The sequence below is a fragment of the Ascidiella aspersa genome, chromosome 1 (assembly GCF_963924565.1).
Source record: "Ascidiella aspersa chromosome 1, kaAscAspe10.2, whole genome shotgun sequence".
Classification (NCBI taxonomy): Eukaryota; Metazoa; Chordata; class Ascidiacea; order Phlebobranchia; family Ascidiidae; genus Ascidiella; species Ascidiella aspersa.
Genome location: NC_139447.1, coordinates 586,542 through 612,067, shown reverse-complemented (window position 1 = coordinate 612,067; position 25,526 = coordinate 586,542). Strand labels below are relative to the sequence as shown.

General features: G+C 36.0%; 2 protein-coding genes across 2 annotated transcripts; both read right to left on the bottom strand.

The window, feature by feature from the left end:
* Positions 1 to 248: 248 nt before the first annotated feature.
* On the bottom strand, positions 249 to 4,379 carry LOC146166404 (galectin-7-like). Its single transcript, XM_083390033.1, has 4 exons — positions 4,247 to 4,379; positions 3,674 to 3,753; positions 2,494 to 2,701; positions 249 to 694 (listed from the first exon to the last, which is right to left on the bottom strand). Exons 1-4 carry the CDS (start codon positions 4,268 to 4,270, stop codon positions 569 to 571), a joined length of 438 nt encoding a protein of 145 aa, XP_083246159.1. The 5' UTR covers positions 4,271 to 4,379; the 3' UTR covers positions 249 to 568.
* A 2,843-nt stretch (positions 4,380 to 7,222) lies between these two features.
* On the bottom strand, positions 7,223 to 9,444 carry LOC146166403 (galectin-7-like). Its single transcript, XM_083392334.1, has 3 exons — positions 9,434 to 9,444; positions 8,478 to 8,685; positions 7,223 to 7,348 (listed from the first exon to the last, which is right to left on the bottom strand). The coding sequence occupies exons 1-3, from the start codon at positions 9,442 to 9,444 to the stop codon at positions 7,223 to 7,225; spliced, it is 345 nt and encodes a 114-aa protein (XP_083248460.1).
* Between the last annotated feature and the right edge of the window lie 16,082 nt (positions 9,445 to 25,526).

The window sequence follows — 25,526 nt, the reverse complement described above, 5'->3', positions numbered from 1 at the left end:
GTTCAAAGGAGTTTGACATATTTAGTTCTTTTTATTATTTGACTTATTTATTTTTCTAATTTTTAATTTTGTTGCAAAATCTCATTTTGTTTCGTTTATCCGCCAAAACACTCGGACGACTCCGCCCACAAATCCGACCAATCACTTTCCAGCAATCACGATGACGTATTTAGAACAGTGGGAACTTTGGCGCCTTCTAGCGGAATTGAAAAAATCATTTTTAAATATTCAAATGTTATGTTCATTCGTTCATATTTTTATCTGGTTAATTTATTACAAAGAATAATAAAGAAGCCAGACATGATGAGATTGATTTAAAAGTTAAACATCAGATATCGGCCACAATGCGATCAAACGCCAGCTGTCCAGTGTGACGTCATAAACAAAGTTTAAATTGTAAATCCAAGAAGAAATCTGATAATATGTCGTTGTAAACATTTTTATCGGAAAGCAACTCAAAAGCAATATATGACGCCAAACAAGCGAAACAAAGTAATATTATTAATTAAATCAATAATTCCATAAATCTGGTCTGATTAATTCAAACAACAACAATTCAATTATGACGTCACTGCTTCTTTGTTCCAACAATGACCTGCTTGATTTCGAGATCCCCGCTTATTTCCAAATATTTGACCTTGAAGAGAGGAACGCGATGCTCGAACTCGGCGCAAGGTCGATCGTTGAACGCCAGCTGTCCAGTGTGACGTCATAAACAAAGTTTAAATTGAAATTCATAACTCAGTTCGGAGCAAAACCAAAATAGGATTAATACCTAATATACCTAATCACTCCCCTTACAAATTTAACCCTAACCCATCTTCTAACCCCACCCACTCTACCCACCATAAACCCCAAGAGCGTCAAATAATTGGATCCAAAATAACGTCGCCCTAAAGGTGATGGTCAAACTAACGATGCCAGACCGATGGCCTCGATCGTCCCGTACCCTCTTCCTGTAGTTATAGGTGTTATTTTTTCCACTCTATTTAGGGTCTTATTCTGTCGTGAATATTCCCGTGTATTTAGCTGCATTTTATTCTGTGGCAGATATAACTGCGTATTTGGCTTTTTAATATGTCGTATACTATGGTTTATAGATTGTCCTTTTAGATATTGTTGCTGTTGGTTTTATTATGTTGCCTACTGAACCAGTGCATCGGATCAAACCATAGAGCGCAACATTAAACTCACATCGCTGTTTGTTTTCTTATAAACGCGGCATCAGCAAACACCACTCCATGCTTTGCGCGCGAATATAAATGCGGCGCCTACGTCTCCAACCTTCCGCTCCAGACAGCTTTTGTTTGTTGATTTTAAATTGCTTAACTGTAGGTGGGCTTGGCGCCGAGCTAGACAAACGCTTTGCGGATTGCTGGTGAGCAAGAAACCAACTAAATCATTCGTTAACCTCATTAGATTTACTGATAGTTTTGGCTTTCTTAAGGCAGGGCTTACCAAACTGGGTCTCAACGAATTTAAGTGGTCGTGAGTAAGTCCGTACAAACTTTTATGCAAAGTGCTACATTTATAAAGTTGTTAATTGTTTCTGGTTAATATGGCACCCGGTAAGGAAAAACAAAAATCTTCAAATCCACATTTTTTCAACAAACGCGTTCCCAAGCAGACAACAAGAAATTTTGTTTTAAAATGTGAAACCTAGGTGGAGGAAAATGATAATAGATTAATAACTGCTCGCACACTGAAAGGTTCGTGAAGCTCTGTCCTAAGGTGCCCGGTTGTAATATATTGTTTAATGACGTTATTCGGCAGTATTGGAGATCCTCAGTTAAAAGTTCAACCTCCAATTGTAAGTTCGCTTCTTACAGCTGTTCGTTCAACCCAACCATATAAACCTGGTGCTTTACCGCTGAGCATTTATCGTGTAAGCCAGTGGTTGTCAACCTTTCATGAGTCGTAGCCCCATATACGGGCTTTTAACACTTTGTGTCCCCTTGCTCACGAATTAAAGAAAAAATGCTTCATGTAACTCAACAAAGGTGTTATCTACAGTTAAAAACTATAAATTGCAGTTTGACTATCTAAAAAATTAAAAAAAATACGCTTGTGGCCCCTAAAAATTTCACCCCTAACCTAACTTACTGGTCGATCACCCCTGTATTATTACAAGGAATGTACAAAAGTTTTGTGAATAACTTGCTCACCCCTGTTATGTTGCAGTGCTTCTCAACTGTTTTCGCGATGACCCAAATATTAAGCGTAAGTATGGCGACTAAGCTTTGGCGACCCAATTGTTTTTTCTTGTAAGCGAACAAAAAATAGGCATTAGCATAAAGAATTTCCAATTTTAGTAACTACATTATTTGTTCCTTAATTTTCTTAATTGAGAAATCTTTCTCAGAACCAATCTCAATTACTAATAACATGTGACTTCTGCGGTCGGTCGGCGACCCAACCAAATCAAACAGCGACCCATAGGTTGACAAGCATTGTATTATAAGGAATACAAGAGTTTAGTGAAAACTTTCTCACCTCAAACTTGTCATATTTGACGATAAAACTCGCCGTGAAGGGGATTCCCCGCTGGATCGGCATACCCGATGACGTCACTCTTTCCTCATTGTTCCATCGACCGGAAATGCAATTGTTACGAACAATGGCTGTTTCGTCGATTCGGACGCCGGTGTGGAAGGCCACGTCATCATTTGGATCGGGGCCAAGTTTGAAATTGACGTTGAACCTGAGTTTGGGTTTGGAAAAAAAAAAATTTGATAAGCGAAATAACAAAAGCACCAGAAACATCAGAATGCGTGAAATATTAAATAGACAAATTAGAAAGTAAAACGAAAAAACGTTTTGGCCATATTTAAAGATTCGGAAAAATGTCTATTTCGTAAAATATTCGTGTCATTTAGGGGCAAAAGTGGCCTGAATATTACGATCCAGTGTATACTGTTAACGTGTTGGTTACAACCTCATACAAATCGGCCGCCATTTTGTGTCTCAGGTCCACATACGTCAGCTAATGACAAACAAAACACTCGGAAATTTACAGCGTATTATTTATTTTTAATTACCTTCTCATCACAGCAACCGCTGATACTGATGCTTGGCACAACGAAGCCGATTATAAGCTATTATTCGGAACCCTAACCCTATCTTTAAAGTATTTTCCCAATTTTTAAAAGCTTGCGTTAATTACCTGCCTATAAGTGATCTGTTTAAAACCAATAGGTATTTTTAACTTATGCAACAACCAATGTTGTGGATGTTTAAAGCAGGGCTGCGGACTCGGGACTCGAGTAAAATCACGTAAAACTACCCGAGTCCGAGGTGCGCATGCGCAGTTATAAATTTTAAAACTGATATTACTGCAATCTGTAAATTGTAAAGGTGAAATAGAATATAAGGTTGAATATTTTTAACCATGAATTGTGGGTGAGTTAGTTATATGACACCCATATGTAAGTGGATTGCTAAATATTCATTTATGTTGGTTACGCAAAATAATTCACTTTGGCGTAGTGAGAATACCAATACCCATATAAAAGTAGTAAACTTTTGTGTATTTTAAATGTATTCACATTTTTTTCGTAAAATTTTGTGCCAAACCTGTTTAACTGGCATATTCGTTTGTTTTTTCAGTAGCGCTGTAGAGTCGGAATCGGGTTATTATTAAACCGAGCCCTGATTTGACGCAACATAAACTCACCTGTTTCCAGTCGCCGTCCCGACTACGGTGATCATCATTCCTGGTGAGAAGTTCTTTAAACCCATCTCGAACGGACAAACCTCAAACAAGATCACACAAACTACTCAAACCTTTCGCATAGTACTATTCGCAAGTATATGCACATATAAAATACATCCTTTTATAAGTTTTAAATGAGTTATTACAGCGCTTTCAGAAAATTTGAACTCGTTTCAAAAATGGTGTTTTAGTTTTTATTGTTTTATTTCACCATAAAATTAGCTTTTTATGTTTAGTGAATCTAATTAATAAAAAACGTTTAACGGAACAAGACAGTTAATATTAAAGTGTTAAAAAGAATAAATAGTAAAAAACGTGAAATTTGTGCCAGTAACTAGGTCCAGTATGCGCACATCTGAATGCATAAGGAGTTTAAAGCCTAAAAGGTCTAGTAAATCCAAATCAACTTGATAAAGAGGTTTTACTTGTATCATGATAAAGTAATGCGTTGCCAGTCATAAAACTATCACCAATATATGTCGATATTAATAAGATTTTTACCAGACAAAAAATCAGTAAAACGAAGATGCTTACCAAGTTCTTGAGTTCTTGAGCCATTTGGTTGAGTTAATATTCACCAAAAAAATAAATCAATTCTTATACTAAAAATATTTAACCCTGCATAAACAAGCATATTTATAAAAGTAATAAAGTATTATATTTTATGGAAATCAAAAAGTAATGCATTAGATACTTGACGTTTTATTCCGATCCCAAGTGACGTCATTAATATGCCAACACTAGCAAAATAAAAAAATAGTGGAACCTTCAAAGTATTTTTTTAGGTTGTTAAGGAAGGCTTCAACGAACGTTTGGTCGGTAATATTTCAACATAGTAGCAAAGTTAAAGTAACAGGGCCACAACGGCTACACTATGAACTACTCTGAAAAATAAAGGGATTGTAAAGCTCGGCGCCAAGCCCACCCACAGTTAAACAATTTAAATTAACAAACCAAAGCTGTGTGGAGCGGAAGGTTGTAGACGCAGGCGCCGCATTTAGATTTGCGCAAAGCATGGAGTGGTGTTTGGTGAAGCCGCGTTTATAAGAAAACAAACAGCGATGTGAGCTTAATGTCGCGCTGTGTGGGTTGGTCCGATGCACTGGTTCAGTAGGCAACATAATAAAACCAACAGAGCAATAATATCTAAACTTTATAATGCCATGGTATTAAGACAAACGATATAATAAAGCCAAATACGCTAGAATATTTACGACAGAATAAAACCTAAATAGTCGGAGTAATTCCTAAATTCATCGTAATGAAAAAAATAACAACTATAACTACAGGAAGAGGGTACGGAAATCGTGGCCATCGGTCTGGCATCGAACGTTGGTGTCGACGTTTCGGCGCTGTAATTTGGACGCTGTTTTGACACCAAATTGTTTTTCCCCGGTTTTGGGACAGGGATGTTGAGATGTTAAGTGATTCATGCATTCATCATAAACCGAAGTCATCAAGTGCTTTATAAAGGCTTCTATAGCAAATTAAAGAAATCGTGGCATAAATGGCTGTGAAAGCTTTGCACTCAACGAATTACATGAAAAAATACATTGATAGAGAAATGGTGCAAGGAACCAATATACAGAATAATAATTGGATATTAAAGTAGTTGGTCGTCTTAATAAAGTTTCCTTTGATATTGAATCAAACAAATATGGATAAACAGGGTCTTTGCAAATAAGGAAAACATAGCAAACGTTCACCTGCTGTTTTTTTTTTTTGGAGCATAATGGTTGGAGGTTGCAAAGCCCATACAGAAGTAGATATCATTTTGAACGTTTCGAATAAATCTTCATTCATTTTCAACATCTGATGAGATGTTCTTCTGTATGGGCTTTGGTTTTCTTATATGCTGTTTCGTTGTTTTGAAACAGCAGGACAAAGCGGAAAGCAATTGAACCAGACCTTAAGTAAGTGTCCTTAAGAAAATGTGACTGAAATATATAACCAACTTTAAACAAATGTTCCAAGCACCAAAATTCTCTGGTCGGTGCCGACTTTTCGCTGGGCGCAATAAGCGATGGTATAGACCAGTGGCGGGAAACATATGGACCACTGGTCAAATCCAGCCGCCAACGCAAATCATCCGACCCGCGACTTAATTTACAAACTGCGTACCAGGCTCTTCCTCATATTTTTTTGGCTATTTCAACTATGAAAAGTAAATATATGCGCTTTGCGTAAACCTTGTTCCTCCGATCAGTGTAACATGTAATAGTTAAAATTCCATTACCAAGCGATTTTACGGCACTTAGTCTCTGACGTGACATTGTTTTGTGTGACGTCACTGTAATCATTGTATGACGTCATTGCGTACGTGGCATTGAAACATGTTCCAGATTGGAACGTGTCATTGGAACATGTGCCAGATGCTGTTTTGTTACTTATTAACCTTGCTTAAGGATGCGAATGTGGTTTGCGATGTGAGAGGTTAACTCGCTCAGTAAGGACGATATAACAAATAGCTGCTTATAAAAAATATATGAAAAAAACATTTACAAGCTTAACAGAGTATTTTAAATCAATGTATATTCACTAATGGGTGTGGTGTGGGTGTCCTGGTTAATAAACAGATTAGTAAATAAATTGTAAAAATAATGCAAAATGTGGAAATTAAGTTCAACAATACAATTAGGACTAAACCTAAATCTTGCAATGTTTTAAGAATTCTATGAAAGAACAACTCAATGTATAACCACTACTGGGTGTATGTGTATACGAGGGATCCGGCTAAATTGCGTCTCTATATTATATTTGAATAATTAACTAGGAAAATTTCTCGCCAGTTGATGCTGTTTAAAGCTAAATAAGTATTTATTATATCTAGTTTTTTCATTTTTAATTTTTTTGTTCACATAATATTTCAATTATGTTCCTATTTACCTTCGTTAATCTTTACAAAAGTTCAACTATTTTTGTAATATGTTTGTCAACATCCCTTATATTTTGTGTTTCACCAACATTATTTCTCTTTCCCAAACCGTTCCGCTTAATTGCCTTTATCATTTGATCGTTTCTTCATATCCTGTATGTTTTCTCCTGTGGGTCCAAAAGAATTTGACAAAGTTTAATTGTTTTTATTTTTTTTTACTTGTTTATTTTTCTAATTTTTAATTTTGTTGCCAAATCTTATTTTTTCTCGTTTATCCGCCGAAACACTCGGGCGACACCGCCCACAAATCCGACCAATCACTGTCCAGCAATCACGATGACGTATTTAGAACAGTTTGAACTTTGGCGCTCTCTAGCAGAATCGGAAAAGGTTTTGTAAAAAATCCAAATGTTATGTTCATTCGTTCATATTTTTATCTGGTTAATTTATTACAAAGAACAATAAAGAAGCCAGACATGATGAGATTGATTTAAAAGTTAAACATCAGATATCGGCCACAATACGATCATACACTTACATTCTTACAATTATAAACAAAGTAATATTATTAATTAAATCAATAATTCCATAAATCTGGTCTGATTAATTCAAACAACAACAATTCAATTATGACGTCACTGCTTCTTTGTTCCAACAATGACCTGCTTGATTTCGAGGTCCCCTTTTATTTCCAAATATTTGACCTTGAAGAGAGGAACGCGATGCTCGAACTCGGCGCAAGGTCGATCGTTGAACGCCAGCTGTCCAGTGTGACGTCATAAACAAATTTAAATTAAAATTGATAACTCAGTTCGGAGCAAAACCAAAATAGGATTAATACCTAATAATCGTAATAACGTACAAACCCGAACCCCGCCCCTAAGTATATTACTAACTCCCTCAATAATTTCAACACTAACCCATTTTCTAACCCCACTAATTACCCACCAAAAACCCCAAACAGGACCAAATTCCGGTTCCAAAACAGCGGCGCCCTAACAGCGCCATTCAGACTACGGCGTCCAAACGTAGTCACCAAAAGAGCCGATCGTCCCATACCCTCCACCCACAGGTTCGGGTGTTATTTTGGCCATTACGATATTTCTAGCAGGTTTATGTTTTATGCTAACGATTATAGATCTTATTCCTCCGCAGATATTACCGCGAGTTTGGCTTTAATTTGTCGTTAATCTTAAAACCATGGTATTAAATATAGTTCTGGTTTAGATAATATTGCTCTGTGGTTTTATTGTGCTGCCTGCTGAACCAACACAGCGGGAAAACATCGGAGGTCGATGAAAGTTAATGAAAAGAGTCGCCGACTTGAAAGGTTTGGAAGCCTCAGGCACCCGCTAGTGCCAGCCAGTATAACATTTAATGACGTCACTTGGTATTGGATCGCGGTACTTTTGACGATATTATCGGATATCGATATTTGGTTGAAACGACAAGTATTGGAGATCCTGAGTTGGGTTCAACCTTCAAATGCAAGTTGGCTTCTAAAAGCTGTTCGTTCAACTCAACATATAAACCTGGTGCTTTACCGCTGAGCATTTATCGTGTAAGCCAGTTGTTGTTAACCTTTCATGAGTCGTAGCCTCCTACACGGGCTTTTAACACTTTGTGTCCCCTTGCTCACGAATTAAAAAAAAATGCTTCACATGACTTAACAAGGGTGGTATTTAAAGTTAAAAACTATAAATTGCAGTTAAATATCTAAAAAATAAAATAAAATATGCTTGTGGCCCCTAATAATTTCAACCCTAACCTAACTTACTGGTCGATCACCCCTGAATTATTACAAGGAATGTACAAAAGTTTTGTGAATAACTTGCTCACCTCTGTAATATTATAATGAATGCACAAGAGTTGTTTGAATAACTTGCTAACCTCAAACTTGTCATATTTGACGATAAAACTCGCCCTGAAGGGGATTCCCCGCTGGATCGGCATCCCTGATGACGTCACTCTTTCCTCATTGTTCCATCGACCGGAAATGCAGTTGTTACGAACAATAGCTTTCTCGTCGATTCGAATACCGGTGTGGAAGGCCACGTCATCATTTGGATTAGGGCCAAGTTTGAAATTGACGTTGAACCTGAGTTTTGGTTTGAAACAAATCTTGATAAACGAAACAACAAAAAGCACCAGAAACATTAGAATGCGTGAAATATTGAAAAAAAAACTAGAAAGTATAACGAAAAAACGTTTTGGCCATATTTAAAGATTCGGAAAAATGTCTATTTCGTAAAATATTCGTGTCATTTAGCGACAACAGTGGCCTGAATATTACGATATGATCTCCAGTGTATACTGTTAACGTGTTGGTTACAACCTCATAAAAATCGGCCGCCATTTTGTGTTTTAGGTCAACCTACGTTAGCTAATGTCAACCAAAAAATTAAAATTAAAAATGCTTTGTTTTTATCTAATTAGCCTTTTTAGCAACCGCTTATACTGATGCTTAGCATAACGAACTTAATTATAAGCTAGTATTCAAAACTTTTCCCAATTTTTAAACCCAACAATTTGTGCAACTATCAAAATTGTGGATGTTTAAAGCAGGGCTGCGGATTCGGACTCGGGACTCGAGTAAGACCACTTAAAACTACCCGGCGCCGACGTGCGCATGCGCAGTAAATTTTAAAACTGATATGGCCGCCAACTGTAAATTGTAAAGGTGCAATAGCATATGGTTGAATATTTTCTAACAAATTGTTGTGGACGGATGAAATATATGACAACCCTTTTAGCGGATATCCACTGTATTTAGTTTCGAAAAGGTGAAATATAGGCTGTAGTCTAACCAGGACTCGGAAGTTGGACTCTAGTTATTTTTAACCGACTTGGCAGCCATGGTTTAAAGCAGCGTTTCTTAACCTTTTTTAGAACTCGTACCCTTTGAGTTGTCATGCAATTTTCTCGTACCCTGTCTACAATGGTCGACGAAACTAAATAAAATTGTTATAACAGGAATTAAATTCAATGTATTTATAACTTACGTGTTGAATTCATGCATTAAAACAGTCTTGTAAGTTCAACAATATTTACAACACACAAACAATCAGTCAATTTACTAATGGCGTTTGTGTTGTTGCTTTTTGTAAATTACGTATTCTTCACAAATATGTCTAAATAGCGCATAATTTCACACTGCATGTCGTACCCCCTGCTTTAGTGCTTCGTACCCGCAAGGGGTTCATGTACCCCTGGTTAACAACCCTTGGTTTAAAGAAGCATCAACTCACCTGTTTCCAGTCGCCGTCCCGACTATGGTGATCATCATTCCTGGTGAAAAGTTTTTTAAGCCCATCTCGAACGGACAAACCTTAAACAAGATCACACAAAGCACTCGAACCTTTCGCATAGTACTATTCGCAAGTATACGCATATAAAAAACATGTAGCCTTTTAAATGAGTTATTACAGCGCTTTCAAAAAATGTCAAGTCTTTTTTTTAGTTGTGTTTTAGTTTTTATTGTTTTTTATTTCACCATAAAGTTAGCTTTTTATAATTAGTGGATCTAATTAATAAAAAACGTTTTACGAACATGACAGTTAATATTAAAGTGTTAAAAAGAATAAATAGTAAAAAACGTGAAATTTGTGACATAACTAGGTCCAGTATGCGCACATCTCAATGCATAATGAGTTTAAAGCCTAAAAGGTCTAGTAAATCCAAATCAACTTGATAAAGAGGTTTTACTTGTATCATGATAAAGTAATGCGTTGCCAGTCATAAAACTATCACCAGTATATGTCGATATTAATAAGATTTTTACCAGACAAAAAATCAGTAAAACGTAGTTGCTTACCAAGCTCTTGAGTTCTTGAGCCATTTGGTTGAGTTAATATTCACTGAAAAAATAAATCAATTCTTATACTAAAAATATTCAACCCTGCATAAACAAGCATATTTATAAAAGTAATAAAGTATTATATTTTATGGATATCAAAGAGTAATTATGCATAAACAAGCTGAACAGATCATATCAAAACGTTCAGGTATTTATTCTGGATATTAGGCCAAAATCTGCGTTATCTTGAGGAGTTATGTTACCTCGTGTCGTTACCTCACTAGTTTTTCATAAATTTTCATTTCGAGGCAGAAGTAACTACGTTGGAAATTATGGCTGAAATTCCTATGTTCCAAAGATTTGGTCGTCTAAAGATATTTTAGGAAGACTCTAAAATCAGATGATAAACGAATGTAAAACGTCAAATTTTTCGGCGCCTTCGGTGCGTTTAATCGTAAAACGGACATTTTTGAAAGGACAGTTTGGAATATTGCTTTTCTTGTTTATTGTCGGTCATATATTTTCGCAGGTGTGCCGCCAAATTATTTTAGCTCTGTTGGTGTGCCGCAAGTGAAAAAAGGTTGCGGAGCACTGGTATAGACCAGTGGCGGGCAACATATGGCCCGCTGGCCAAATCCGGCCGCCAACGCAAATCATCCGACCCGCGACCTAATTTACAAACTGTGCACGAGGCAATTCCTCTTATTTTTTTAAATCTTGTTCCTCCACACAGTGTAACATGTAATAGTTAAAATACCATTACCAAGGGATTTTACAGCACTTAGTCTCTGACGTGGCATTGCGTACGTGACATTGGAACGGGAGTGCCAGATGCTGTTTTTGTTACTTATTAACCTTGCTTAAGGACGCGAATGTGGTTTGCGATGTGAGCGGTTAACTCGCTTAGTAAGGAGATATAACAAATGGCTACTTATAAAAATATATGAAAATACCATTTACAAGCTTAACAAAGTATTTTAAATCAATGTATATTCACTAATGGGTGTGGGTGTCCCGGTTAATAAATAGATTAGGAAATAAATTATAAAAATAATGCAAAATGTGGAAATTAAGTTCAACAATACAATTAGAACTAAACTTTAATCTTGCAATGTTTTAAGAATTCTATGAAAGAACAACTCAATGTATAGTCACTACTGGGTGTATGTGTACCCGAGCGACCCGGGTAAATTGCGTTTGTATATTATATTTAAAAAATGAATTTGGAAAATTTCTCGCCAGGTGAGGCTGTTAAAAGGTCAATAAATAATCATTATCATATAAAGTCGGGTTGTTGCGAAAACCGACAGTATTATAAACATTGCGATTTAAAGTTTGAATAAACAAACAAATGCGGGGATATCTTGATGTCAAACATGACGTCAACATTTGGTTTATCTAAGTTGTCCAAAAGTGCTGCTAAAGTAAACTTACTGAGCCAACTTGCTCGTAACCCTCGTTTGTTAAACATTAAAGCGAAAGTTTATTGCTACTTTTCTGATACATTCCGGGTCATAATTTCACTTGCTTTGAAGTGAAATATTTGCCAGCTTTCGCACAATCGTGATTCATTAAATAAAAATACATTCTTGAAGTATATTTATAGATTGTAGAAATGCGGCGAGTTATTAAAATGTGAAAATCTTTGGTAGTTGTTACCCCCAAAAATTTTACACCTTATAAAACAAAGAAATTGGCAAAAAACACAATCTTCGAATCAAACAAATAAAGAAGCCTGAAAAACTAAAACTCGTTATCACAAATCGCAAACAAAGTAAAACATAGAAAAGGATCTAAACCGAAAATCGCGCTACAAACGTTTAACAAGGAACACCTTTCCAAACGTGAAGTATGTTGCAGCACGAAGTCAAGATTTAATACTAAAAATGCTTTAAAACCCTAAAACGAAGCTAACATAAAACTTTTTAAGCGCCCAACAAATAGGACAAATAGCTTAAATCACCTTTATACCAGTCACAAAAACCAAAAAACAAGAAACAACCTAAAAAAATAAAAAAATAAAAGCTTTAAACCACTAAAAATAAGCTTAAAACACCAAAATATCCCCAAACTTCCCAGAACCCTAAAAACGCTATGAACCACTTAACAAGCAGCAATTCTAAGCTCTACTGCACGAATTCACATATGGCGTCAACCCCCCCCCAAACCTCCACAGCGATACTCTACTCTCCCCTCGTCACACATTAACCCTTCGTAAACCGCGACGCCACTCGAAAACGACAATGTAGGTTTTGTGACGTCACTGTGATTAGATGTGACGGAACAATCTAAAATGTTGCTGGAAAAGTGGAGGGAATTTAGAAAAGCAAGCTTTAAAAAGTAAAAATTAACATTTCAACAGAACGTCGTTTAAATTTATTTCCTGAATAGTTCTGCGCTAAAATATCAAACGTTATATTTCAATCAAATAATTCTTGCTTTCTAAAAAAAAGGCTATGGTACTAAAGTTAGCAATTGTATTAAACTTAAAATTGCAAATTTTATCTTGGTGCGTTTTCTAAACTTTATAAGTTTTGTCGAACATTCTAAAGATTCTCTTTATTTTAAAGCAAGAATAAAAAAAAACGACAATTTTATTAATTATTTGATCGCATTCAAATGCACGAGAACAAATTTGCAAGCTAATTGTTATCAGACAATAAACTCATTAAACAACAATCGCGTGTTTGTGAGCTGAAAACACTTGTGTGACATCACAATGTACCGCACAACACAGCGGCGTAGCCAGCCCAAAATGTTTTTTTTTGCGGGGGTCAAAAAGTTGGAATTTTTTGTTTAGCCCTCGTCATTGTACATTGTATTAACTGCCGTAACGAACACAAATAACAATGTTAGCAACTGACTGAGTTTTAGCGCAATACTCGAAAACCATTCAAAGAGTAAAACTGTCTAAAAGTAGTAAAACTACATTATTGTATAGCCCGTAAAATATTAACTCAATCGTTTGTGACGTAACAGTACATGACAATTGAAGGTGTGGCATGCCGTAATCGACTGTTGTGGTACTGCTCATAAATGCTAAAAAATCAAATTATTAAGAGTAAAATATTTCTAAATATCGGGATTAAAATTTTATTCCAATTACTCCATATTTTGGTTTTAAGCCAGTTCTCTTCAACTGGGACCACGGTGCACTTTGCGAAACATATGCTTTTGAACCATTAATGCACAGATAATTTTCAAAGTTTAACTTAGATTCTACTCACTGTAAAGAGCGCTGCGTGTACCAAAGTAACAGGAAAGGTGCAATTCAACAAATTGCGAAGGCCAAAGGTATTAAACCTATTAAAACTACTTTACCGCGAATCAAACAGTGACACAACATGATAAAATGATAAAACAAGTTGTAGAATAGTTTCCGAAGTCAATGACCGGTTTGGTTCTGGTTCGGGATGGGTAATGAGTTGTTTAGAAAAATATAATCACAAACAGAACTCCATGACGACTCGAATGGGCTTTCCCACTCAACATGCAATAACAAAAAAATCATTAAAGGTGATATATTTCGATTTTTTAATTTTTAGTAATTTTGTAGTTTATTAAAATCTGACCAAGATGGATTCCTTATGGCTTTTTACCTAGGTTTAAAATAAACAGGGTGCATGAGTCCACCACAGCATCTTTAGAGGTGCACCAGGGCAAAAAAGTTGAAGAACACTGGTTTAAATTATTTTAACTTTTTTTTTAACAAATCCGGCGCAAACCAGTTTGAAGTAAAACCAGGACGGATTTTCCTACGGAAAGGACACTTTTTAATCTTTTTTCGATTAAATATTACATCATTAAAAGCTCAAAAAGCAGCAAACTTCATTCACTAATGTTTTGATTCATAATTTCACAATTTTCCAGAAATGCGAAATTTTGTCATAATCTTTGTTGCTGAGTAATTTTCCTTATAAGTGATACTCCCATGTGTTTAATTTCTGTTAATAGGGAATTATTTTGATCCATTTTAAAAGCACCAATAAAATTGTTTAACTTTGAATATTCTCAGTTTACTGAACTGGTAATTTTTAAATATTGTAAAATTTAAATAGAACAATCATAGAACCTCTTCAATAAATACAAAGCACTTAAGCTTATTTACTTTATACATTCATTTATTTACAACTATAGCAACTCCAACGAAACGCTAAATGTACACAAGGGTCAGCAAATCAAACTCAGCAAGAACTGACAAGCCGCAACAAACTTACAATGTGTTATAAAAACGTTTGCAATTTATTATAATAATTCTAATTCAGTGACTAATAAAAGTCTAACTATATTCAAGAAGGGAAAATCTTCGTTAAACGGGGTGAATGAGTTTGTTTGGATTCAATTGGCAAAAAACTTAAATTTAAAAGGGGACGTGACGTATTAGGTTCACAAAAATGTGAACATTGCTCTATAAAGTGGTTTTAATCTTGAAATACGATTTTGGCAAAACAAAAATGTGTGACGTCAATTGCCCCAGCACATATTTATGGCTGCACAGAAATCATGTAAAAATGTTAAATTGGAAGGTTACGTTACAATATTCATATATTTTCATTTTGTAAAGACGTTAAAATTACATTTTTGTAAATTTTCACAACACAATGATCCATGGCCACAAAAAAAACGATGTAAAAATATTTGTTAACCAAAACATATGTACATTGGTTCGTGCGCTCTACTCAAACAAACAACGTAAGCGTTTCACAAACTACATAACAGTAGGTGATTGTGCGCAAACAAACAACCCATTGATGACGCACAATAGAAGGGAGTTCCCACCCAGGACATCCCCTCCCGCTTTGGTTGAATTTGACTGAATTTGGTGAAATTAAAAACAAGAAAGTCGTTACGTCATTTTGCCCCGAAACTGTGGCTATCCGAAACCAAATGACGTCATTGCTTAAACAAGCAAAATATATAAAACTAAAGTTTCAAACGTGTTTGTTTAGGTTATTATTGCAAACTTTTGGCCGAAAGTTTAGTTACATCCAGTTGTTTCACTGTTTTCTTGGAAATTTACCTTTTAAGGAAAAATACGCTCTGTTAACCGAAAAAAAGCCACAGAGGTAAGTTTTTTAAACTCCTATTTTACCGCAAATATTAATCGAAAATATTTCACAAATCGAAATATTTCATGCCAATAAAACCATAACACATAATAAAAAGATAAAACATTAAAAAGAACGAAGAGAACTTGCAACAAAATGGCGGATTGAACATTCACGCGAAACTAGTTTTCGTTCCAAACACAAACCAATATAAAGATACTTGTGTGGAACGCGAGCAACGTTTGTGCGCCAACAAAGTGTTGAGAAAAGGCCTTTGTGACGTCACTAAACATAGGGTTTCTCGCCGTCTATCAACTTACCATTGTTTTGTCATGTGGGAAGGTTTAAGCGTTTCCCAAAAGTACATTTTAAAAATACAGGAGTAAAGATGTATAATGAAGAACTCATTGATTAAAAACATCAAATAATAACAAAAACGTAATCATTGAAATTTACAAAAACGATTATTATCAATAAAAAGTTGTATGTTATAAAACAAAATTATAGAAACAAAAAACAACAATAAACTTTAATTTAAAGCAGACACAAAATTTTTAGTGGAAGGTTCTAGGACTGGAAAGATAAACAAAGCGACAAACAATGAGCGGAAGATTAAAAAAAACATTTATAGATTCGTAGAAATATTATTACATATTAAAACATGATTTGTTGAAGGTTTTGAGCAAGTTTGCTAAAGAAAGCAAATTTATTAATTATGAATCCAAATTTTAATGCTAACAGCAACCGTTGTTGGTATTCAACACATTTATGAACTATATGTAACGACAGTAATTGTTTTACTTATACACATTGCTGAGGTTTGTTATGCATATCTGAATAACGTTTGATCGTAGTTCAGCGTTTGTAAAGTCAGTAGCTTGTTTCAAGGCTTCGATGGCAAGCTCGAAATATTTAACAGCTTCTTTATTAGATGACATATTGCGATATATCCCTCCGATGCTATTCAATATGAAGCCATACACCCAATATTTGGCAACATCTTTGCCGTAAGTTTTCTCCATAAGGTCACGAGCTTTGGATGATGTCAACAAGCTGGAATCGTTTTCTCCACCCAATGCATAAATCTCCGCGATATAATGCAAACACCACGATTGTTGGTTAATTTGTTCTTTCGCTTCAATTTTGTTCATGTTTTGAACCAATTGTAGCAAGTCACGCATCACTGGGATTACGTAATCGCATGTGATTGGTTTAATCACAGCTTCGTTTTTTACAGACAAAGCTCCCAATGATGCGTAAATGCCAAACATACATTTATTTATTCCATCGGCAGCATTAAGTGAATTTTCACGCGAGTAAAAAATGGCGGAAATTTCGTAGAACAAAATGGCCTCGTATTTATTTCCCTTGGCAAAAATTTTGTCAGCGAGTAATTTAATATCGTCTCCTGACGCCACAAAATTGTTTTCGATTAATTTAAGCATTTTGTTTTTAACAACACCGACTTGATCAAACTTGTGAATTTTCATGTAAAGTTTGTAATATTGAAAGTAGCCCATCATTAACATCAGTGTTTCGTCCAAAACTAGATCCAATGAAGTTTTCTTGATGTGGTCAGTTTTCACGATTTCCAAAAAATCTAAAAGAATAATAAAACTAAATAAAATAATTTTTATACCAAAAATAATGAGCTTGCACCGCTGTTGAAAATATTGGTAAAAAATAGTATTTTGTGTAAAGTTTGGATTAGGGGATCGCTAAGATTTCAAAATAACCAATAAACCTATTTTTTGATAGAACTAATGCCGAGCTGTAGCAATTGAAGATTTTGTTTAATGTTCCTTAAAATAAGGAAGTCGAACCGGAACTTTATGAACCGGTTTTAAGTCATTTTTTTTTCGAACGTGACTGAACGACGAGAACCGTTTTTTTGTAAGATTTTAAGGAGCCGAACCAGAACTGAACCAAATAATTTAAAAAAACGTGAACCTTAACCGAACCCGAACCTGTAAACAAAAGCGGTTTACTTGACAAATTTTATGTTGACTAATTTTAGTACAAAAACATGAATATTGTTTAAATAAAACGTTGACCTTTATTTTGCAGATATTTCAATAATAAGTTGCTGTTTTTTTTAATACGTCAAGTAACTTAAATCATTAAATGACAGTTCAAAGATTATTCTTTACATTTATTGACTCACACCTGTAGATTGAACGCAACTTATTATATTGTGTCCGAACCGTAACTTATGAACATGAACCGGAAAAGTCATACGGTTCGACTCCCTGCTTAAATTACAGTTTATGAAGGGCTTGGTTCTCCGACTGACGTGTAGTTTATGCGATATTAATATGATTCGCAGTCTAACCCATTACGGCTCTATGTATTTTTTGAGTATTTTTAAGGTGTTGAATATTTTGTAATGCATAAAATTTTTACAATATTGTAAATTTATATTACTAATTTACGTCAAGCACTTACTTTCAATGGTTTCAAAAACATTTAAGTAAAAACTTCCACTCACCATAAACTGATTCGATGTCTTTAATTTCCTGTTTTCTCTTTTCTACAAAAATAAGTTTTTATGTGATTTTATTGTTTCATTAACTACAGTAACTTAAGCTCTAATAAAAATATGAAAAACTTTTGATGACAATGTGAGAAGCAAATAATGTAACAACATTTAGAGACCCGCGTACTCCAGTCAATGCTTTAATGCCTTTAATATTAATTAGTTGTGGACTTGACTGTTGAGGCACTGAGGTTGTGCAAGTAACACTCATGCGAAACATTCGCGAAAAGCTTGTTGTGTCATTTGAATTTTTACTGCTTAGTTTTCCGGCCTTCTTAATTTCCGCTCAGCGGTTTAACTTATTAATGTTGCGACTCTTTTTGGTAGAAGTTGTAAAACCGCACAACTTTAAACTTTCTGGATTCAAATATGACGAAGTACATTCTTTGAAATCACTTCCTTTCAATGTTGATTTTACGGATTAAACCAACAATCTTGACTATTTAAAATTATTTGTGCGATTCCAGCTTTCCTTCTTTACTCATTAGCTATTGAACCAGTTCATCGTAATAATTTCTAGCGCTTAACAACCTATATTGATGCTTTAAACCAGTGATTCTTAACCTTTTTTCTACCGCACCCCCTTTGGCAATTGCCCTGTTACTTGCGCCCCCTTAAATCTTTATAATTTGTCTTTTTTCGATAACTTATCAGTGAGGCAACATTAAAATACAGAAGTTGACTCTTAAAATTATTTATGTTTTAGGCAAAAATAGGTCGAGTCCCATATATTGGTTTTCACCGACCTGATTTTGTACAAGTTGTAAAGGCATTGACTGTACAGTTGTAAGGTGTATGGAAAGCAAGTAAAATATCGCCCAAAGCGCAAAATTTAAACTTGCGTTAATGGTGTTTTAAAAATGTAATGACAATACAATGGCCATACTGCAAATAACATTCAAAATTCGCGCAAAAAAGTGTGCGCTTACCGACGCTAACAAATTGTGATATTCGAATTACAGATTCGCGCGAAGCGGAGAGAATTAGGGTTGCATGGTTCCCAACCTCGGGCACAACTTTCTCCATATCACACCACACTGTTCTCACTAAACATAGCTCAAATCGGCCGTAATAACTAACAAATATTGTCCAAAAAGAGAAACTACATTAAAACATAAGTAGACTAGCAGTTCGCAAATGAACTGTTTATCTTCAGTTACTAATCTACACATGTTTAATTTTGATTTAAAGTGTATAGGAAAACAAAAAGAAACATGGAACCACTAAAATCGTTATAAAAAGTTAAATAATGGAGTAGAGCTCCCCCTAAGAATTGTTCGGCGCCCCCAGAGAGGGGGGGCATGTCTCCTCGGTTAAGAACCACTGCTTTAAACAATGTACTTTTACCTTGGTGTGGCCTATGAGAAGCTGCTGGTGATGTTTCGGATAAATGAGTAGGTGTATCACGAGATGAAGTTGTAGGCGTATCACGAGATGAGAAAGCCTGTGCCCCCTCATGCTGGAACTCTTCTTCCGAAAATCGAATTTCTTTCCATAAATAAAAGCATTCTGTTTTGCAGCTATAAGGATTTGCACTTCTGCATTGCCCAAAAAATGCCTCTGGTGAGGTTCGAACCCACGACCTCCGGTCAAGCCGGGACCGTCGCTCTACCATATGAGCTATCAGGCTCAGAGAAGAGCAAGTCGAGAAACAATCATAGCACCGTTGCCTGCTACATCCTGTTCGTAAAACTACACTGTGGTGAGGTTTGAACTCATGACCTTGGTCATACGGGGATCAACGAAACCTTGACACGAACCGTTATATTTGGACAGTGTTACTTCCGAAATTGCTGGTTCCAGTTTGTTTAATAGTTGAAATATATGAAACATGCATTGAAAAGCACGGTGGTCATTCTACTATATAAATTGCAAACAATTATAGTGTGTGCGCAATAATCACACACTGACTATACAAACAAATTCACAAATGAATATTGCCTTTTTCAAACGTACGTCGCTACGTCGCTCAAATAAGAAATATGAAACATTTTTAAGAGATGGGACGCTATTTTACTACTGGTTCTTTTACTAAAACGTACATCGCCAACAGCAGACACCTCTCCAGGGTAGTTTCAAGTAAAAATAAATTACTTGTTTTCACTACATTAACTATATTTAGTGTATTTGAAACTTACTCTGCTTGGTTGTCACAGTTTCCTTTGTCGTCATTTCAACATATCTTCGAGATTTCTGGAGGTTTTTCTGCATTAAACAGAAATGTGAATTGAGAATATATTGAGGATTTAGTGCAGGCCAACCTGTCCAAGGTGGCTGACTGACTGTAATTTATTTAATACGGACGGGAAAATAAATTTGTTTTTATACAGATAGTTGACCTTAATAGCATGAAATTTTTGAGAAAAAAATGATATGACGGGTTTCAAGAAAAAAACGAAAACTATATCTTTGGTAAACTCTCAGTTCATTGTCCGTGAACACCAGTGGTAAAAATCATTGCATTATATCCAGGTAGATAAAAACAAAACACAATTATTGTGGTCGTTTAAAACCTTCAAATTGCAAGTTTCACGTCTTAACAATTTCCGTGTAAAAATAGTAGTTTAGATTTATTGAAAGTCTTACTTTCTGTAAGCAAGTGACAACCACTGTTACATTTTTAATAAATTACCTCGTATTTGATTCCATTATTGGACGCCTCTTTCATTTCTTCATCTGCCTTTTTCTTCAGGCTTTCCAAATCACCCAGGCCTACTTTTGCGTTTTCAGGTTGAAGCAGAACGATTTTAGTGAAGGCAACTTGAGGATCGTTATAAGCTTTTCCATATTTTCGTAATGCGATGTTGAATTGCCTCAATAGAATTCCTTCTTCGTAGAATTGTCGAATTGTTTCGGCGGTTTGTTGATTCTCAGCGATTAAAGTTATTTCCAGACAACCAGCTTCAACTTTTTCGATGAAAGCTTCACCAAGTCCTTCTACCACACGAGTTACGGCCCCTAGGAAAGCAGGAGTGTTGGCAAGTTTGTAAAAAAGGTAACCTGCTGCAGCAGCAGCCACTACTCTAGGAGCAGCATCTGCAACTGCCCCAATCACCCCAGGCGCTGCAGCAACAGCCACTACTTTAGGAGCCGCATCTGCAACTGCTCCAACCACAGCAGGGGCGTTTTCAAGTCTTATAACGAACCTCTCCGCTTCTATTTCCAACTCCAGTGCGTTTCTGTTTCGTGCGTCATCTCCAGGTTGATTAACCACAGCCATGATATTTAAATACGATGCAAAAAATTTACTAAAATATTATTAAAGCAAAATATAATTTCATAGTTAATCTTTTAGTGGTTTGTCCATTTTATGTGAATAATAATAAGTAAAACCCTCCTGGATTTGTTCAATTATACTAAAAACCACTAAGAATTGTTTCTACCTTTAAACGTAGCTGCTATTTTAAATGAAAACTTCACAAGCGGAATTAAAACTGAACAACTCAAACTTAAAAGTTAAATAAATCGAAGCAACGCGAGGCCTAGATAACCGACTTTGTTAAAAACGCACATACCTCAAGTTGCCTAACACATCCCACACAATCGCGCAACAACACAGCACAACTGAAGGTTCGCCGACACAAGCCTGCACAGACAAAAGCCGAACGAACTTGCCATTTATATGCAGGCGCTAAGGCGTGACAGTTCATTCAGTTTGCCCCAACCCTACCGCCGTGCTTTTATAAAGGTTCCTTGCGGTTATGCGAAACTGAAGCGAATCAAAAGTTAAGGACTTCCAAGCTAGACGTTTTGCGCTTGAGAGTTTGCAACAAATGTTACATCCGCAATATTACCTTGTTCGTTTCTAAATTTATAATTTAAATTAGGGGTGAAGTTCCGCCGTATTTGACAGACAATGAGTGAAGTATTAGTAAACTCTGTGACATAATACGAACTTATACGCAGAAAACGATCTTCTATTTTTTAGCACTAAAACTTTTAACCGCACCACAAGGACGGAACTAAGTACCCTGACTTTCTCGCGAAGGGTAAAGTTCCAGGCGAGACGCTTTTGTGCCAACAATGGCTGGTGTCTGGTGAACAGTAACTTGACGCCACGCTTACAACGAACCACAGTAAATAATATTCTACCCTGTCTGTGTAGTTATGTCCAACCAACAACGTTTTAATCCCAGTTCCGCTACAAGTAATGTGCAATGATATTAATTATCTCCCGTTTTGGTTAGTTTTCCTAAACCTACAGAAACTGAAAAGGTAAATTTTCTTTTTTGTCCAACTTACAAATTGATTGAATATTAATAAAACTACTATTTTAACATTCTATCGCGCAACATTGGAAACTCCAAAATGACTTTCCGACTTAGCCAACGACAAATCAAGAGCAGGGCGCATAATTAGGCAGTTGTTCTCTATTGACGGCTCGTTATAGACAGACTACCCTGATTTGTTGGTCATATGACCTTTATTGGTGTGAGCCACAATGGAATAATATTTATTGCGAATAAACAAACGAGTACAGGTTTATTTAAGATAATCTTCGATAATTTTAACTCCGCAAACGTTCGCAATCGACTCCACGTGCGAACATAGTGTGACTGCTGGATGGTTTGGCTCCCCCATAGTGGTATTGTGACTGCTGGCATACCTCATACCAGATGCCTACAGAGGCGTAGCCAGGAAAATCAAAAAGAAGAGGACCCGAATTTTCAACTTAGCGAATTCCCTTATTTTCAGTCTGACGTATTGAATAATGACGTCAAAAAATAGTGACTGTAATGGCGTCGTAAATAGAAAAAATAACCAGAAACAGGTAATACCATTCTGCCAGGCGCCAGCTGCAAACCGCTTAGTGTGCAATCGTCAGCTTCTGGCGAAAACTAAACCAAGACCGCGAAATATGTGTACTCAATTGTGGTAGAATCATGTTTAGATTATCAGCAGCGCAGTTTCTTAACTTTCATGTACGGGACCACGCTAAAAAGCAAGCACGTCTTTCGCCGCCTGCATTACTAAACGAAGATCGTTTTTTAAGTGTTATTATGCCACGATTAGCGCAACATCTGCGCCGACCTGTGTGCCAAGTCAGCTACAGTACAAGCTGCGGTTTAGGGAATTGTGTCAAATACACACTAAACACGAGGTCCTAGAATACGCTTATAGAGAATAATTTTGCGTTAACTATCGCAATTTAAAAATGGAGACTTTAAAACGCGCTCGACAGTCACCATTATATCACCTTTCAAGAATCTGCTTCAGTTAAAAAATGCCGTTGTTTTATAAACACCGGTTATTAGCGCCAAAAGCGAACAGCAAAGAACATCAGCTGCGCCTAACTGAACGTTTTTAGCGAGAAAAACAAAAACTTAGGTTTGTCAATTGTCAAATCCACACTTTGTCCTTAACGAATAACGAAAGGGAAAAATAACCTGCGTTTACGGTCGACCAAACAGAGGTAAAAAACGTTGTTTACGTTAGGCTAACCTATTATAGTCACATTAAAAACATTGCCGCTTAGGACGTTGAGTAAAACCCTGACAAAACGAACAACAAACGATAATATCACTTGCAAAAAATTTGAAGGCTATGCCAAAATAACAAACTTTGTCAAAAACGCACATACGAAGCAAGTTGCCCAAAAACCTAATCGCGCAACAGCAACACAGCGCAACTGAAGGTTCCCCAAGGCAAGCCTATATACAGTCAAAAGCCGAACGAACTTGCCCTCTATTTGCAGGCGCTAAGGCGTGACAGTTCATTCAGTTTGCCCCAACCCTACCGCCGTGCTTCTATAAAGGTTCCTTGTGGTTATGCGCCATTGAAGCGAATTAAAAGTTAAGGAATTCCAAGCTAGACGTTTTGCGCTTGAGAATGTGCAACAAATTTACACCCGCAATATTACCTTGTTCGTATATATAATTTAAATTAGGGGTGAAGGTACAATAATGATTCACCGGAATGCATTTAGATTTCAGATATGACGTCACAAAGTTACGTCATAACGGGGTATTTAAATAAGGTAACCTTAGGAGATTATTTTTCGGTGTGGTACACAAATATGCAACTGAAAAGTATTAATACATTTATTCAGAATATTATATTAATTTTTTTTAGGCAACAATGCTATTACCAAACCCCGAACTGTTTTAATCTACTTTGCCAGAAAGTTAAACCAATCTCAAGTTTATTGAAAAGTGAAAAACAAATTGATACAAACGTTCGGCGTTTTTCAGTTGTTTGTGTTTATACAATGAAGTTAGTATTATATTAAGCTGAAACCAAGAACAAGAGAAATATTGCTGAATGTCGGTTGCGTCGGCAAAGATTACGCAACATTTCTTAAATTACATCTCTGCAAATTACTGCAGGAACAGCCAACTGCCACCGTCGAGAAAGTACCAGTGGTAAGCCGGCAATATTTGTGCCGCATATCCACCTTAAACTACAAAGAGTGCTCAGTAGACAAAAGGTTTACAGGACACAGACAGGGCTTTCGCAATATATAACATATAAACTTACCTATAACAAATAGAAAAAACATCGTTGTTGCATGATTTTATTGTGTGTATACTCACGACCATACAGAAAGAACGCCAGATTATATGACTGCTGATTAACAATTCATCAAAGGTCACCTTCTTATATCTTAAAACATTTATGGTGAATGCGAAAACAGGCTAGCGTTTGTAATGTTAGGCAATTCAAAATTTAACCAATTTAAGCAATCCAAAATCCGCCGTATTTGACAGACAATGAGTGAAGTATTAATAAACTCTGTGACATAATACGAACTTATACGCAGAAAACGATCTTCTATTTTTTAGCACTAAAACTTTTAACCGCACCACAAGGACGGAACTAAGTACCCTGACTTTCTCGCGAAGGGCAACAAGTTCCAGGCGAGACGCTTTTGTGTCAACAATGGCTGGTGTCTGGTGAACAGTAACTTTACGCCACGCTTACAACGAACCACAGTAAATAATATTCTACCCTGTCTGTGTAGTTATGGCCAACCAACAACGTTTTAATCCCAGTTCCGCTTTAGGTAATGTTCAACTGTATTAATTGTTTCACGCGTTTGTTAGTTTTTCTAAATCTACGGAATTACAATGGTAATTTTTGTTTGTCCTTCTTAATAATTTGATTGAATAATATTAAAACTACCATTTTAGCATCTTATCGCGCCAGATTCGAATTCTTATCCTACTCCAAAATGACTTTACGACCTGGTGGGAATCTAACTCGGGGCCAAGAATCGACCTATTCCACTTTTAGACAACTACAAACTCATTAGGCCAACGCCATATTAAGAGCAGGGCGCACTTTTAGGCAGTTATTCTATATTGACGGCTTGCTATAGACAGACTTCCCAGGTTTGTTGGCAATGGGACCTTTGTAGGTGCGAGCCACAATGAGGGAAATATTTATTAGGAATAAACAAACGTTAAATGGGTAGTTACCGTTTACTTACGATAATCTTCGAAAATTTTAACTCCGTAAACGTGCGCAATCGACTCCACGTGCGAACATAGTTTGACTGCTAGTTTGGTTGGTTCCCCCATGTAGTGGTGTTCTGACTGCTGGTACACCTTATAGTAGAT

What these genes read in the sequence shown, in the direction of transcription:
- LOC146166404 (XM_083390033.1), bottom strand. Translation starts at nt 4,270, where the DNA reads ATGGCTCAAGAACTCAAGAACTTG. An exon ending in GGGACGGCGACTGGAAACAG is followed by an intron (nt 2,702 to 3,673) that starts GTGAGTTTATGT and finishes ACCCAAACTCAG; the next exon opens with GTTCAACGTCAATTTCAAAC. An exon ending in TCAAATATGACAAGTTTGAG is followed by an intron (nt 695 to 2,493) that starts GTGAGAAAGTTT and finishes CACACTGGACAG; the next exon opens with CTGGCGTTCAACGATCGACC.
- LOC146166403 (XM_083392334.1), bottom strand. An exon ending in TCAAATATGACAAGTTTGAG is followed by an intron (nt 7,349 to 8,477) that starts GTTAGCAAGTTA and finishes CACACTGGACAG; the next exon opens with CTGGCGTTCAACGATCGACC.